Below are 18,132 nucleotides of genomic sequence, written 5' to 3'. Positions count from 1 at the left end.
GTAAATCCGGGCGTGGTGGTCCTTGCCTTTAATCCCAGCACTCAGGAAGCAGAGGCAAGAGAATTTCTTTGAGATCAAGGCCAGCCTGGTCTACATTGTGAGTTCTGGGCTAGCTGGGGCTGTAGGAAGATCCTGTCTCAAAAAACCCCCAAACAAACCAATCAACCAACCAAACAAACAAAAGTAAATGGTGGCAAAATAAGAATTTAAAATGTTGAATTTTTAGGAAAGGAAGTCTCTAGTGGATATTACTTTTAAGCACTGACGTGTTTTCTTGAACTAAATCTAAATATGATCATTTGCATGGAGTCTAGATTTATTTATTTATTTTTCTTGTTCAATCATGTTTATAGGATTAGCTACAGCTTAAAAATAACTTTTGGAAACAGCCATGACAATGCATGATAGAGCCTTAAAAAATAATTGTTTCTCATTTTCTCTTTTAGGTTTTCTTTTTTTTTTTGATAATACACATAATTTTAGGACATATTATTTTATAGCAATTTGATAAAACTTAGATATTATTAGGTAATTTGTGGTATGTGTATGTCAATAGGCATTCTTAAAGTATATAAATTGGAAAGTGAGAAATCATTGGAGGTCGGGCTTTTAAATTATTAGGTATAAGTTTGAAAGTACCATTTAGCATGTTTTTATAATGCATATTTATCATTTTGAAACTTCTTAGCTATATTTTGATAACTTTGAAAGCTGATAAAAGTCATTTTTAGTGTATTTCTCTTTGAAAATATGTATTTAGTATTTATTTTTGAATAGACTTTGAAAAAGATTGCACGATATGAAGCAAAATAGCTTATATATTTTTTAATTGGCAATTTTAATTACTATTTTAAGCTTCCTAATGCCTTTTTGGCTACACACACACACACACACAAACACACACACACACATGCACACGTACACACCCCATAGGATCTTATTTCTAATAAACTCAATAGTTTCACTGTTTAATAAATTAAAAGAGATAAGATTTAGAAGGGATTATACACCATTAAATAATGACTTTTTTATTGTTTTAGGGGGAATGGATGTTGTCTTTTCCGTATTTCAAAGTTTCTTTGACAAGTCAGCATCTGGCTGGTGTTTCTTTACTGTTGAAGATTCAGTATATGGTATAATGTTAAGAAAATCCTCATTTACTATTTACCGATGGCAAGGGACTTTTCTTCCATTTGAGGTAAATATCATTTTTTTTTTGTTTGTTTGTTTTATGGTACACAAATAAAATGTATGTGAACAGTTTTGATGTAGCATTGATTACTGATATTAGTTACTATTTCCCAGGATTTAAATATGGAAAATCCTAAGACTTGTGAAGCGTTTAATATTGGTGTCTCCCCCTACTTCGTGATTACTCATGACGTGAGAGATGGAGAAAAGCCTTCCATGAACAGTGTATACACATTCACAGCTGGATTTAAATTATTCCTGGTAAAACAAATCCTTACTTTTCCCACAGATTCTTGACTCAAGGGCAATTCAAATTTGTAAGATTAATCAATATGATAGATATTGTATGTTCTATATTAATATAATAAAGCTTTTTGCAATTTGATAGGCATCGTATCAAGGTTTCTCAGTGCAAGGGCATTTTTGTCTTCAAGTGATGCTTACGTATGCATGACCTCTAATCCAAAATAATTTTTCAAGTCTTAGTTCAGATGCTAATACATGCTATTACTGTACTCGGTCCCAGAGTGCAAGTCCTTTGAATGTTTACCCCCGTCCTTTTGTGTTCCTTGCAGGTACAGACAATCGTTGTTTCAGAAAGTTGTCAAGTCAGGTATTTTACTTCAGATGGTCAAGATTACTTAATCATTGCAAGTCAAAGAAATGATTCGGAATTAACTCAGGTGTGATTCTTTTAATGTGAAAATTTTTCCCCTTTGGAAAAATACTTAAATCGAAATCTATCTGGTCTCTAGGCTTTGTATAAAGAAAGCAATATTTTGATCATGGTAGGGTAGAATGATAATTGATTGGTCATAGTTAATTTCTGAAGAGCAGGTTTACGAATATTAGAGTTTTTTCCATTGAATAGTGTCATGGACATTTGATTAGAATGTAATTGAATTAGAAAACACTATGGAGAAAAATCACACAACTAGGCAGTTGCTATCACTAAAAATTCATAAATGACATTGCTAAGTGGGCTCTCAGGCTCACATCACAGATGTCACGTTTTCCTAGCACACTGCATTTCTAATCTCAGTGCTGCTCGTTTGATATTTTTGTCACTCAGACTTCTGTAGATGTTTCTTAGCTCTTTGTTTTCGGCTAGTGACTCTCTTGATATGAACACTACCAGAAGGAGGTTTGCTAAGTTTCACAACACTTGAAATCCAGTCTTGTTTCTCTTCCTCTGCTCATAGTGGAGGAAGTATCCTGTGGAAGCCGGCTCTCACACTGGCCACCCATCTGCCTTCAGAGGTTGTAGTTATTGGCGTCCATTGCTGAGCTTCTCTCCCTTGGGGATTGATACACTTAGCAAAAATGTTCCAGAATTGCTCAGTTTAAAAAGAAAGTCGCCTGATCTCATCCCCTTCTACTTGGCAGAAGTCTCCTCTTACTTGGTCTTGGGTCCTGTGATAGTTAATATTGTCAGCTTGACAATAAATTAGATAAGGTTAGCCTCTGGGTGAGACAGTGAGGGATTATGTGGATTAGGTTAGTTAAGATTGGAAGACCCAACTCATATCACCTGTGGTCCTTGACTGACTAAAAACATGAGCCGAGCATGAGCCTTCATGCATCTCTCCCTCCTTCCTGACTGAGGAAACTGTGACCAGCTTCCTCAAACTCTTGCCACCATGAGTTCTCCACAGCGATTCTACCCCTGGAACTGTGAGCCAAAACAAAGCCTTCCTTCTGGTGCTTTTGTCAGAGTATTTTGTCATAACAAGACAGGTAGCTAATACAGTTTCTCATGTGCACTGGTGATGCCTGGGTTGCCAAATCTGTGGGATGTGTCATCCTTGAGACTGCTCCACATCAGTATATGTCAGTCATTGTATCCTCAGACTTGAATTGTCTTTTCTCTTGGTTATAATATCAATTCATGTTCACTTTCTCCCCTGCCTCTGCCTTCCTCCCTCCCCCTCCCTCACCTCATCTACTGCCCATCTTTCTGAGGCACCACTGCTACTCCCTCTCCTTTTCTAGCCTGAACAATCTTGGAGTTTCACAATTCAGGTTTCCTTTTTCTTCCTCAAACTTAGCTCTGGGCACTTTTATCAAGTCTGTGACTTTGCATACCAACTGTAGGCCAATGTCTTCCAAATTTTATCTGTAGCCTTTTCTTTGTCCATAACCACTGAGCCATCTCTCCAGACCCCACTTAAATATATTCTAAGTGTGTAATATTTAACATTTCTCAACCTGAACTTGTTTCTTCCATGGAGCTTGTACTGGTTTTTGTTTTTATCTCAGACAACAACAGCCCCATAAGTACAGTTGTTCATGAGGGAACTGTGGTTGTCCCCTGCTTGATTATTGCTCTCTGTTCTTTTACAGCTAATTTATCCTTAACTGTTTTTGATGAACTGTCTTGATAATATTTTGAATACAGATGTCTGTCCACTTCTCATCTCTAAGCTGTGCCCCTGTTATTTCTCAGTCTCTCGTTAGAGCACTTTGAGCTCACCTCTAGAATCCTCTTACCTCCTCAGATCCGTTCTCTTTTGAGTAGCTGCAGTTATCTTAACAGCATTGGCTTGTGTTGCTCCTCAAGTTAAAACTGTTCAGTGATTTCCAATTACACTTATAATACATTATAAGTTTTTAATATCCACTGTATTACCATATTTCCTCACTTTCTCAGGACACTGATGCATCATACCTATTGTGTTGGTATAATTATTTATCATTAACATTTCACTTCAGAGCTCATCTCACTGTATAGTCTGCATTCATTAACTTATTGATATGTTTATTATCTTCTCTTAATAGTAAGATCCAAAAAGGAGCCATATATCTGTGGCTTGATGTCCTCTAACGTTTTCCTGAATAAGTATATCAGCTCTCTGTCAAGGTGACCAGGTTTTATAACCAGATACATTATGGACTTTGTTTTAATGTTAAGTACACAGCTCCTTACCCTGAAACCTGGTATGCTTGCTACCATGAGGATGAAAAAGAGCCTGATTATTTTTATCTATTGGTTGAGCTGTCAGTGATGATATTGCAGCATCAAGAATTCTGCATTTCATTCTAGGGTTTTCATATTTAACTCAATTCTCTCCTGTTTTTTTTGATTTTTTTTACTTCCATAACCTTGATATATGTTTTATGCTGATTGCTTCTCAAATTACTTTTGTTTTGTTCATTCTACATATACACATACACAAACACACACACACACACACACACACACACACACAGGATAAGTTTTGTTTTTTTCTCATTATAACACTATCTTCCCGACTAAACAGAAGGACCCTGGAGAGGGGATTATGATGTTGGTTCAATTCTCACAGGGGTTGAATTCCTGGTCATTAAAGGCTTTGTATTTGAATATTTCCTGCAGGTCTTCAGATGGAATGGAAGAAACTTTGCCTCGTATCAAACACTGCCTGTCCAGGGTGTGCTGACCATGGCCTTGTTCAGCAGAGGAGGCACTGTCTTCTTAGCCATTTCCCAGGACAATATCTGGCTAAATGTCCTTTTATTCAGATGGTCTGGCAGTCAGTTTATTAACTTTCAAGAAGTTCCAGTCAGTGGGACAACACAAGTTGAGGCCTTGTCCTCAGGCGATGACATTTACTTAATTTTTGCCAGAAACACCTTTTTAGGTGAGAAGATAAAGTGCTTGTAGTTGATATACAGTTTTTACTAAAATTATGTGTTTTATATGACATAATCTCTATTTTTGCTGATTCATAGACTATTTCTTGATTGTCAGTATTAACTGTCAGTTGTAAGTGGGTTTTGCAAAGAAAAAGAAAGCATTCTTCCTGTAATCTTGTGGTATTCTGAACTACCAATTGAAACTATGATTAAAATGAAATTAGGAGTAGACAGACAAAGTGATGAGGCCTCAAGATTTTGTACTCAATGTTCCAGGGTTAGAGCTTTTTATACAAGTATGCTTGGGGTGAGAGCAAATATTTAGAGTATGAATTGTGTCTTGTAACTTTTGCTAAAACTGATTCAAAAGCAGCACAAGAACATGCTTTCTTCTGTTTATTGCCATATTCAAGGATACAATTTTGACACCTAAAAAATGAAAATTTGCTTCTTGTCCTTTCTCCTGGTAAGTGGTGAGCCAGGCATGTGCTTCGTGTGATGAATACAAAGTGATTTTTCAGTGTTCCCTGCCAAGTTGGGCTTTTGCTCAACTAGATGTATTCTGTAGAAATTTGTTTTTTAAATCAAATTTAATATTTTATTATAATTAGACTGTGAAATTTTGTCATTTTTTTGGTATAGCTTCTTGCCTTAAGATTTGATTTTTATTTGTTAATTATAGGAGATCAGAATACAATCGTTATTTTCATCTGGGAGATGGGACAGTCTTCTTTCAGGTATTTTCAGTCCCTGGATTTTGCTACTGTTAACAGAATACATTACTTTACACCAGCTTCTGGAATAGGTAAGGACACAACTGCTAGCCAGTTTTAATGTGTGTAGAAAACCAGACAGATGTCAGTCTTACTGAATCTAGATACAATGAAATATTGTCAGAGGCCTAGGTTTGTTTTTTTGTTTTTGTTTTTGTTTTCAAAACATTGTTTTACTATGTAGACATTGACTGACCTGGAACTTACAGAGATCAACCTACCTCTCCCTCCCAAGTGCTGGGATTAAAGGTGTGCACCAACAAAGTTGGCAAGACTGAATATTTCAATAGGAGTATAAAATCAGATCTTTACAGTAATCCACCTAGAAGTCTTAGAATTTCAAAAGGATTGATACTTTCAAAATGGGTACTTTTGTGTTTGAATAGGAGTGACTGAAATATGGGGAGGAAATAGTAATGAAGTAAAAAATAGTGTATTTATCTGTGTTTGGTCTCTTTTTTTTCTAGAGAAATTGAAGATTGTTATTACATACATATTTTTAAAATGTAAAAGTAGGTGTAAGGGTATAACAAATACATTTATTGTTTTCCTTTAAAGGCAGAAATTGATTGCTAGAGTTGTGCTGACCTTCACTCTCCCTTCCTTCTTTATTTGAAATGGCTCTCTGTACTTTAGTCCACACACGTGAACATAAGCAGTATTTTAAAACACTGTATGAGGTCTGCTACTGAGAACCCATATTATATCTGCCATCTGGATGCTGAAAGATTCTTCCAGGGTTGGCAGGGAGTTGCTGTGTGAGCCAGTGACAGAGGAAACTGAGGCTAGTGTGTGTGTGTGTGGTAAGCTGGTTAGGATGCTGCACATGTGGATACGAGCTGTGTCCAGAGGGCACATACTTAGTGAGTCTTCACAGTTCTTGTTGAGATGCTCAGAGGAAGCAGAAAGCCAAACCTAATGCCGGCCATAGGCCAGTCTGGCTGAATCATAGTCCTGCTTTAAAATTTATTTTTTACATTTGTTTATTCAGTTTGTGTGTGTGTGTGTGTGTGTGTGTGTGTGTGTGTGTGTGTGTGTACCACAGCCTACCTGTGGAAGTCAGAGGGACAACCAGCAAATGGTGAGAGTTGATTTTCTCTTTCCACCATGTAGATCGTGGTCCCAGAGATTGAACTCAGTGCCAGTGCCATGCATCTTTCAGCATGGCCACACCTCCTAACGGTTCCATGACTCTCCCCAACAGCATCATCACGCCATCACCAACTGGAAACCAAGTGTTCAAATAATTGGAGCCTGCAGGAGAGCAGGGGGAGGGGCATTCTCATTCAAACCACCAGAATAATGCATTATTAATTGTACAGTTACCACACTGTACAATGGGTTCTCCAGGACTATCCATAGCCAAAGGCTTTTATGCTTTAACCAATATCCTTCCATTCCCTGCTCTGTAGGCCCCTGAAAACCACCTCCATGGTTTCTTTTTTTAAGATTCCTGTGTGTGTGTGTCTGTGTGTGTGTGTGTGTCTGTGTGTGTGTGTCTGTGTGTCTGTGTGTGTATGTCTTTGTACATCACAGTACAGGTAAGGGAGACAGAGGATGACTTTATCTCTGCCTCACTGTAGGAGTACCTGTATTACAGATGCAAGCAAACAGGGTTTGCTTTTCTTGTGGGTGGGCTCTGGGGATTAAACTCGTGTTACGCTGCAGATATTTTTTTTTTACTGACTGAGCTATTTCCTTGGCTCTGTTGTAGTTTTCTTTTCTAAGAGTTCAGATTTTTAAGATTCTTATGCACCTTTGCAAAACTTTCAAATCTGAAGTGATATCATAAGTGAAAAATTATAGACGTAACACTTCGTTTTAAGCTCAAAATTAGTGAAAGCTATTGCATAGGGTTACCTTCAGGCAGTTTGTATAAGATGAACTGTGAATTTTGTGTTTATATTCATGTCTCATTCTTAGTACATTTTATATATATATATATGTAAATAGTCCAAAACCTGAAAAACTCTGAAATCTGAAACACTTTTGGTCTTTACATTTCAGATAAAGGATTCTCGGCCTATATAAAAGGAATCAGGGGGTATTTGTCTTTCTGTTTCTTATGTCTGCATCTGTATTTGATCTATTGCAGTATAATCAGACACATAGACTCTGGAAATTTGATCATACACTCACACAAGAGTGAACAGACAAACATCTTTTTATTACTGTGAGAGTTTCTCTAAAAGTCTCCCCTGGACTCTTAGCAGTCCCCACATCATACCAAGTATTACTGAGAAGTCCTTAAAGGCATTTCAGAGGCACAAGCTAAAGTCCTGTTTGATACTCCTACCTTGGTTTGATGTAAGCCGTATGGATGAAAAATGTTATAGTTGCCTAGACAATAACTGAAGAAGGTCCTGAGCTGGAATGTGAACTTACAAGTGAAGGTTTTTGTGGGAGAAGAATATAGACATGATCATTCATAAGAATATCTGACTGTTCACATGTGGGAAGCAAAACTCTTACACTGGAGCAATGAAGAGGGGAGTAGTACTGAAATTAAGAAACGTTGTAGAGAAATGCCTTCATTGGAAAGGTACCAGGATATCAAGCACCTACCAGCTTGGTGCTAGGTATCCTTAGTTTAAGTGACGTAGAAACATTCCAGGTGGTTAGAGGTGAGGAACAGAATCAGGAGATGATCAGGGGTTTAGATTTCACAGACTGTCCATTGCCTGGCGATAGGTGAACTCACACAGTTAAAATGGATGCAGTAAACAGTACTGAGGAGACTGGCGTAGCATAAATCTAGAGGAGCCTGATTTACAGCTTAGCTCTGTGGTACTGTGATTCCTGCTTTCTCTGTTGGGCTTTGTGGCTCTAGGTCTAGGAACCCTAAATTGAGTCGGAATCAGAGATTATCCCCTCATTGCTTACCAGCTTCTTTTTATGTAATTGTGCTTTGTCGCAGTGTTTCTTACTTCTTTCTTGCTCCTAAGCTCCCCATTCCTACCATATTCTCTCAGACACTGGTGCATTTAACCCTCCCTGTCATGTGGCTTTCCAGCCTCCACACTGCCTCACTCTGTCCTCAGAATAGTCCCATCCCTATTCTGCTCACCCTCTACATCCTTCACACATGGACAGGGGAATGCATTGTGATCCTGTCTGGGTATGAACAATGGGGCTGACTTTCTTACTCACTTAACAATTGATTTACTGAATATATTTTATATCTTTCGTTATGTTTTGTTCAGTTTTTTGTACTTCTTCTTTGATTTTTGGACCTTTTCAATTTTTGCTTCTCTTATACCTAAAGTTTTCAAGTGGACAAACTGTCTGCTTGAGTCACTTACTGTTATTCACAATAGCTGCCTAATGAATGTTTTTAAGGAAAAATTATACTGCATGGATGGGCCATTAATTGAAGCTATAGAATTTCTTTTAAAGATTAAAAAAAATAATAGGCATACTTTCCAAAAGAATTTATGGGAAATTCTGCCAGAGGTTTTATGAAGGGGCCCATTGTAAGGTCTCTCTGTTTCTTTTGTTTCTGTGACTTGAAGTTGTAAAAGTATGAAAAGATTGTAGGTAATTACTTAGAATAGCTTATTATAAATCCCCTGAAAGCTGAAATTATGCATTAAATCATGTTCAAGGGCTTTCTTATTTTGTATGTGTCAAATATTTTATTTAAAATACTATATTGCAGCCAGGGCTACGAGTTCACATATTTATGCTGGTTAAAGTCTTGACAGAGTTGATTGTGTGGTGACTGATTTCTGTAAATGGAAGAGGAAAAATGAATAGGACAAAGACTGAAAGAATATGTAGACTTACTTTTCCCTTCTTCCTTGACTCCTTTACTAGTTAATAGTTTTTTTTTTTTTTTAATATGCCAAGCACACTGGCAGACCTGATGGAAACAAAGGTAAATAAAATCACATATAATCCCTGTCCTGCAAAGGTAGTATGTAGCCAAGAAAGAGACATTATATATACGTGTGAGTTTGTATAACCAAGTTTATAGCTCTAACACATGACTACCATGAAAGAATTGTTTAAAATACAATCATAACACAAAACAAAAAGGACTTATGATGGTTTAAAGCTTTTTAAAGAAAGAATCATAGAATTAGAAACTATGGGTAGTAAGAGTGAATGAGGCAAAGAATTAACCATGAGGTGGGTTCAAAGCAAAGGACATAGCCTGTGCAAAGAGGTCAAGTGGTTGTAGTGATCATGTGCTTTTTGGAAACAACCGGAAAGAGGCAATCTCATTCAAACACAGGTAATGAGGGAATAATGGCACCAAAGTGTGGCCAAAGATTAATCAGGAAAGTGAAATGCAGACTGAATGGATTATTGTCTTTATCCTAAAATTATCATACCTCTTATGAGAAGGTGATGGAGAGAAGGAGGGAGTGAAGGGAAGGAGGGAAGGGAAGAGAGAGGGGGAAAGAGAGAGAGGAAGAGAGTGAGGAAATAAATCCTTTTTGTTCTAGTTTGTCTCTCCATTGCTGTGACAAAATATTCTGACCAATACCAACGTGGGGAGGAAAGGGTTTATTCAGCTTACATCTCCCAGGTTGCAGTTCATCAGGGAGCCCAAGGTAGGAACTCAGGGCAAGAACCTGGAGGCAGGAGCTGGAGCACAGGCCATGGAGGAACACTGCTTACTGGCTTGCTTCCCTGGCCCCTGCTCAGCTTGCTTTCTTATGCAACACAGGTCCACCTGCCCAGGGGTGGCACCACCCACAGTGAGCTGGACCCTCTCACATCACTCAACAATCAAGAAGCTGCCCCACAGACATGGCCACAGGCCAGTCCTATGGAGGAAATTCCCCAGTTGAGGCTCCCTCAACCCAGGTGTGTGAAGTTGACACTAAAGCTATCCAGAACACTGACTGTTTCAGAAAGGAATCTTTTTGATGCCATGGTAGAATGACATAGAATCTAGGAAGAGGATTCATGGCATTTTGCAAATTAGAATTTTTGGATCGTGGAAGTTGAAAAATGGTAGGTAGGTGTTACAGGTGAAAAGTCAAAATAGATTGATCCAGAAAATAAATCACAAGTAAAATATATAGAGGTTGATGATAAGCAGGTAATTGAGAGAGAACATGAAGAATGAGCCCTCATTTCTGTAGGTAACTGCAGCGTGGCACTGTAATTATGGTGACCCCTCTAGGGAGTACTAGGTTTTTGTAAAAAAAAAAAAAATTAAGCATTTATAATTTTATTAGAATCTTAAAGAAAAAGAAATCCTCAGGGCAGGCGAGCTGGTAATCTTGGCAGTGCCTTGAGGAGGTGAATGGTGGGAAGAATTTAAAAAATAATGATTAAAAAAATAATAATTAGTAGATGTGAAAAACATTACCATTGAAATCTACCTGATAGCTTTATATCCATGCTCAGATGTCAAGGAGCTCAGAAAGTAACCAACTGTCCCTAGTAATAATCAGATATACAGAGATTAGAAATGCATGTGCAAACATCTTAGTGTCAATTGCATTAAAAACGCATTTTTCTGTATGATACTATGTATTTTAATAATGAAATGGACATCTTTTTTAAAGGTTAAAACCTCATTTAATTTTATGTCTTATAGGGTTTATACTGAGTACAATATTGTATAACTGTAATAATTCAACTGTAAACCTAAAAATTTACAGCCAATTTTGAAAAAGATGCATCTTAGCTCAGAAAATTGTTATTTAATGTGTCAGTGCTGTTGTAATGAAATGATTCTTTTAAGTATGTGGTTATTAAATAAATAATTAACTGGGGAAAAAAAGAGTAAGAAATTAAAATTTGCAGCTGTGTGTGGTGGCACACACTTTTAATCCCAGTACTCTGGAGGCAGAGGCTGGTGGACCTCTGTGAGCTTGAGGTCAGCCCAGTCTACAAAATGAGTTCCAGGCTATCTAGTGTTATATAGTAAGACCTTGTCTTTAAAGGAAAGAAGGAAGGGAGGGAGGGAGGGAGGGAGGGAAGGAAGAAAGGAAGGAAAGAAACTTCAATTTGCATCGTGAATTATATAGTAAAAATATAGTAAATTATATAGTAAAGTCTCAAATTGGATTTGAATATTAAAAATTATATTCTGCCTTTATGCAATATATAAAAGTTTGTGGAAGGATTTTTTTTGCAGGTATAATAAAAATATTTCCTGTCCAAAAAAAAAAAAAGAATTCAATGTTCTTAAAAAATATAACTTAAGCCAGGCGTGGTAATTATATAGTAAAAATATAGTAAATTATATAGTAAAGTCTCAAATTGGATTTGAATATTAAAAATTATATTCTGCCTTTATGCAATATATAAAAGTTTGTGGAAGGATTTTTTTTGCAGGTATAATAAAAATATTTCCTGTCCAAAAAAAAAAAAAGAATTCAATGTTCTTAAAAAATATAACTTAAGCCAGGCGTGGTAATGCACGCCTTTAATCCCAGCACTTGGGAGGCAGAGGTAGGTGGATCTCTATGAGTTCAAGGCCAGCCTGCTCTACATAGTGAGTTCCAGGACAGCTGGGGCTACAGGGAGACCGTCTCAAAAATTTTTTTTTGACTTGAGCATGCATATTCCTATACATTTGCATATATGCTTTTGTTATTTTGGGGGGGATCTTACTATGTAGCTTAGGTTGGCCTTATATTCACAGTCCTTCTGCCTCAGCCTAAGTGCTGAAGTTTCAGGCATATACCACCATACTTGGCTTACAAATATTCTCTAAAGTATATTTAAAAAGTAAAATTTGTGGGAGGAATGTAAGTAGGAAAATGGTTCCATGGGTAACGTGCCTGCTGTTTCCAAGTATGAGGAACTGAGTTCAACTCCCCAGCACCTATGTGAAAGCCAGGTGTGACCTCTCAAGCTATGTGTATTTGGCTAGGTTTACTGTATCACATGTGAGTTTCCTCCCACTGATTGAGCTTCAAGTACAATTAAGTAGCTGTTGATTACCCCCAAGATAAAAATGCCACTACTGTACCAATGTCATTTGCTGTCCCATTCATTGATGTGGTTTTTTGGTCTTGAAGCTGGGGTTGGACCATCTTTGATTGATATTCTCCCTTGCCAGCTTATGTAGTGGTCTCCAAAGCTATGAGAGCTAGCCTTCAGGGGAGGTGGCTTCCAGGTCAGTTCTAGTTCCATTGCTCCAAAACCTGTATCTGAAGTATGCCCTATATTCAGCAATAGGGTTTTACCTTAAAGTTCTAGGAGGCAATCAAGCTGTGGCTATAGCCTGTATAATTTTGGCCAAGGCTGTCACATCCCTAGACAAATGTAATTTCTTAGTATTTGCAAAATATGGATCCTTAAATTTACAGACAAGTATCCCAGTCACTATGCATTAAAGAAGCTTCTTTTTCAACAGACAGAGATTATTACAGAGTTCCACAACTGGTCATACACAGAGATTGTCTGTGAACTGACCAAGCCTAAGTGGCACATCTAGGATGCAACCTCTACACCAAAGGCTCACGGAACATAGAACAAGAGATGAAGAGAACACTAATGCATCTTTTAATTCTCATCAATGAAGCTTCCTCATGCAGCGGAGGACAGGAACACAAAAGGTCACAAATAACCAAAACGTGGAAATAAGAGTCTACAGAGTGTGGGTCCTTGGACAGGAATCCCACCCAGAGCTCAGGGACCATTGTGGAAGAGAGAGTAGAAAAATTGTAAGAGGCAGAGAGGAGGTGCATGACCATATGCAAATAGTCCTACAGTCTCCTAAGACCCTTCTCATATGAACCTTCAGCAATGGTGTCAGCATATACAAGACCCATGCAAACTTAGACAAAAACCCAGCACAGAACTTTGGAAATGGACAAAAGGCCCCCATCTTAGTCAAATAATTTTTGGTAGCTGATTACTTCTGGGTGAGGAATTGCTGATCTTCTTAAAGGGAGAAACTCTAGATAGGCTGACTAGACCTCAGTGGATGAACTTGCACTGAGGGACATCTGAGGACACTAACTTGATATGATAGGCCTTAACACAAATGACAGGATGTATGAATTCCAGTGATGGGGAAGCTGTAGGATGGAGCCAATGGGGAAAGGGATGTCAAGATGATTAAGATATTCTGTATGAAATACACAAAAATTCAGTAAAATTTTTTTATAAAAGCCAAACCCCCCCTGCCCCCAAAAACAAAACTTTTGGTCAGTGAGGTAGCTCAGTGTGGAAATGAACTTGCCACAAGACAGATGACCTGAATTTAATCCCCAGGGCTCACAAGTGGAAGAAGAGAGCAGGTTTCTGCAAGCTGTCCTCTGACTGTCACTTGGATGACATGGCACACATACACACTAAATACATAAATAAATAAAATATAATTAAAAATAAAATGCAAATGTTTATTTTCAGAGAAAATCCCTCTGGCTATATATACAGATGTTTTCTGTCCTACGAGAATTCAACTTAGGATTTCTCAAACTTTTAGCTTTAAAATGATATGAAAGTGATGTACATTCAGTGAAGATTATGCTTTGAATGTTGGCCTTTTCCTGGTCTAGTGATACCACTATAGTACAGTCCTTGCTATAATGGTGAACAGTAGCAGTGAGCACAGCTCAGCTGGCCATGTGACCACGGGAGTATACCTCTGAGGCTGCGTTCTGTACAGTGTACTGAAATCCATGAATTACAGGAGACATGCAACAGTTGACTATAAAACAGGCTCATATTAGATGGTTTTTCCCAATTATAGGCTAATATCAGTTCTGAGTAAGTTTAGGATAGGCCAGGCTAAGCTGTGATGTTCTGTAGGTTAAGATTATTAAATATATTTGCCTTATGGTATTTTCAACTCATAATAGGCCTATTAGCATGGTTAACAGGAGGAGTATCTGTATCTACACTTGAGGCTTCTCACACTGCATTTTTACTTTGAATGTTCAGTGATCAGTTTACTTCCTATTTGAAGGTGAAGACACAATCAGTGGTGTTCACATCATTTTATGATCTTGGTTGAGACTGTTGATCAGCATGAGCAACACTGAGAACTATCCAAGTTTGTTATTTCCTGAATGTCGGTAGTCTTATAAAGTGCTATGAAAACTATACAACCATTTATTTATTATTAGCACTTTTCTTAATCTTTACATTTGTGCAACACTAAGTAACGTGATTGTACCTAAATTGAATTGCTAAAGCAAAAATGATCAGTTCTTGATACATAGGAGTAAGGATGTTGATTTTCACTGTAACATGGGCTAACATTTGGAAGAGAGTCGAGATTGCTAGATTCATGTTAACTATTTAATTTTCATTCAGTCTTCTTTAATAACTTAATGCTCCAGGATGCTTTCCTTCAATGCTGGATTTGTGCATATTTCTCTATAGTTTCTCATCCTCCCGGTCCATTTGTGATTGAAGATTGTTTAGTGTTAGGCACAATATCTTAATAACTTTTCAAGTGAAAATAATAAGTATCCTGTCTCTGCTTAATAATGAAAAATTAAATTTCAAACAGAAATGTCCAGCCTATGGAAATTATACTGGAAAACAATCATACAGATTATTACCTATGCATATTAAAATTAGAAACTTGTGTCAGCGAGGTGGGTCAGAGTTAAGTAAAGGTTTTTGTGGCCAAACCTGATGATCTGAGTTCAGCCCTGGAGCCCACATGGTGGAAGGAGGGAACTGAGTCCCTAAGGTTGTTCTCTGACTTACATACGTACACCCACACCCATATACACCCCCCACAGGCATGCATGTACCCCCATACTCAGACATGCATGCAACATAAACAAGAAAAAATTTTAAAAATTAAAAATTTGAGTACTTTGTAGAAACACATTAAACTATACTAGAATTATATAGAAGATGGTTAACTTTCTGTTTACACTTGTTACAACTGTCAATTATAAATTCATGTGATGGTGACTGGAGAAGAAAATACAGAAATGAGACATTTAGTGATGAGATTATGGGTATTTTTCTCTTTAAATTTTATTTTTATATAAACTTAAAGATGGACACAAAAGAACCCAAAATCCACGTGGGTTTTATCAGCCCAGGATTTTCTATTTTTAAGCTGAATTGGTCAGTGCACAACACTCAAATATTACATCCTGTTACTTCAAAAGCTGAGTTCTGTTTATTGTGATTGTGGAAATCAGTGTGGAACCTTGGGCTTTGGAAAGGTTTTCCTTTGTATCCACGGAGCGGGTGTGTGGTGGCGGCTGTTTCACTCTTCTTCCCTTTTCTTTTCCTTTTTGCAGTCCACATACTTTTAACTGGCCAAGAGCTGTCTGCTCTTTACTGTTGGAATTCGGAGCTGCATGAGTTCTCTTTTGTTCTGGAAGCACCTGCTGCTCATGATGCTGCTTTTGTCACAGTGAAGTCACTTAATTCAAGCAAGAATTTAATTGCCTTAGTGGGAGCTATTCACTCTCATTTGTATGAGCTGACCTACATCTCCAGCCAGTCTGACTTTGTTCCCAGGTAGGTTCAGTATTTTATGTTTAGCATTTTTATTCTAGCCACAACTTAGCATTTCTCTGTCTCAGTGACTGTCTTGTATAAAATATAGGATCTATTAATAAGCCAGAAGTTTGTGTTTGTAGATATAACTGTAGTCCTAGCCATAATGAAAGCTTACAAGCAGCCAAGTGAAGGCTCAGCTTATGGGTATATTTTTAGTATCTAGTCTACCAAGTTCATCAGTATTATATAAATATTTTGTATTAAATTTTATTTATGGAATATTTTATCCTTCTAAAACTTCAGTAGTATTCTGTGTAATGAGAATTTCATGCTGACCTACTGTGCCTGTCATTTATTGGCTGTTGTTGACTTATGTGTACTTCCTGTGCTAGTTCAGGTGAATTGATATTTGAACCTGGTGACAGAGAAGCCACAATAGCAGTGACCATCCTTGATGATACAGTTCCAGAAGAAGAAGAATCCTTCAGAGTTCAGCTGAAAAATCCCAAAGGAGGAGCAGAGATTGGTGTTAATGGTTATGTGAGAGTCACTATTCTGTCTAATGATGATGCCTATGGAGTTGTAGCATTTGCCCAGGTAACAAGAGTGAAGATTCTACACTTATAAGTCAAAATTGTGTGTTCATTGTATTTACAAATTATTTCTAATAAGCACTCAATGAACTATACTTACCCTACCTTCAGTCTTGTCCCTTCTCTTACCACTGCCCCATCTCCTACTCTACATTCTAACGTGAATTCTACTGACATTGAAATTTATAAACTTAAACACTGGATTCTCTGGGACACTTTGTCCTAGTTATTTTTATTTGTTTGTGAAGTTGGAGTTATATACAGGTAGTTGTGAGCCTCCTGACATGAGCACTGGGAACTGAACTCAAGTCCTCTGGAAGAGCAGTATAGATTCTTAACTGCTAAGCTATCTTTCTAGTTTATTTTTATTTGTTTGCTTGCTATTATTTATTTATTTATTTATTTATTTATTTATTATTTATTTTTGTGTGTGTGTGTGTGTGTGTTGTGAGCGCATTGCCTGCACCCGTGTTGTACAGTGCCTGCAGAGGTCAGAAGAGGGCATCAGTTTCCCCTGGAACTGGAGTTACAGATGGTTGTTAACCACCATCTGTGTGCTGAGAACTGAACCTGGGTTCTCTGCAAGAGCAGCCAGTGCTCTTAACTCCCGAGCTATCTCTCTAGCTCCTTTGTTTACTTGTTCTTTTTATAGCATTGAATATAAAATATTACTGCTTGGTCTTTTCCAGTAGTTTGCCTCTGCTGTTAGCCTTTAAAAAATGGCAATGAAGCCGGGCGTGGTGGTGCACGCCTTTAATCCCAGCACTCGGGAGGTAGAGCAGGCGGATCTCTGAGTTCAAGGTCAGCCTGGTCTACATAGTGAGTTCCAGGACAGCTGGGGCTACAGGGAGACCGTGTCTCAAAAAGACAAAACAAACAAACAAACAAACAAACAAAAAAACCAAAGGCAATGATGGAACAGATTCTAGACTCACTACACTCTATGGCATACACACCACCTACAAATACAGCATCATTTGGAAGAGGAATGGGGCGGGAGCTTATAACTGTGTGCACTGTGCACATTTAGATACTTCTGCCTCAAGAAAAGAACCATGCAGATATTCTCAGGTCCACCCTTATGCCCAGACTTCCTGTTCCTTTACCAGTGAGCAAAAATGTAAACATTCATATTTATTGGGTCATTTATTCCTATTTGCAAAGTACATTCTGATGTCTTAACCAGTTAAATCTAGAGCTATTCTACATCCTTTTATGAAATCTTTTGTATATAAGAAAAACCTAGTTCAACTAGGCTTATACACTAAGGGTGCATCCACAGAGAAGGTGGACTTTAGGTTCGTGGGTTGGTTGCATATCACCCCATGTCACTATGGCTCAGAGCCTTTCCATCTCCTCACACTGCCTCTAGAAAGCCGAGCCTCCATTTGCTTGCTTGAGAGCTTTTGTTATTGTTAGGGTTATTTAATATGTGGAACCCACTTGGTGGAAGGAGAGAACTGACTCCCCAAGGTCATACACACGCGCGCACACACACACACACACACACACACACACACACACACACAGAGAGGGGGGTGTCCCCCCATGCCCCCATAGAGGTG

The 18,132-nt window shown here is 37.9% G+C and overlaps 1 protein-coding gene across 1 annotated transcript in view; it reads left to right on the top strand.

Annotated features, from left to right (window-relative positions):
- Nucleotides 1-18,132, top strand: part of Adgrv1 (adhesion G protein-coupled receptor V1) — a 595,268-nt gene that overhangs the window by 137,280 nt on the left and 439,856 nt on the right. The window contains exons 45-51 of the mRNA XM_008829347.3: nt 1,041-1,198; nt 1,306-1,452; nt 1,767-1,874; nt 4,547-4,811; nt 5,489-5,611; nt 15,770-15,992; nt 16,367-16,571. Of these exons, the coding sequence (XP_008827569.1) occupies nt 1,041-1,198; nt 1,306-1,452; nt 1,767-1,874; nt 4,547-4,811; nt 5,489-5,611; nt 15,770-15,992; nt 16,367-16,571 (1,229 nt within the window). The remainder of the gene's footprint in view (nt 1-1,040; nt 1,199-1,305; nt 1,453-1,766; nt 1,875-4,546; nt 4,812-5,488; nt 5,612-15,769; nt 15,993-16,366; nt 16,572-18,132) is intronic.

The sequence above is a fragment of the Nannospalax galili genome, unplaced genomic scaffold (assembly GCF_000622305.1).
Source record: "Nannospalax galili isolate Female #2095 unplaced genomic scaffold, S.galili_v1.0 scaffold173, whole genome shotgun sequence".
NCBI classification, from domain to species: Eukaryota; Metazoa; Chordata; class Mammalia; order Rodentia; family Spalacidae; genus Nannospalax; species Nannospalax galili.
The sequence above is the reverse complement of the archived record's forward strand: the minus strand, read 5'-3'. Positions and strand labels throughout refer to the sequence as shown.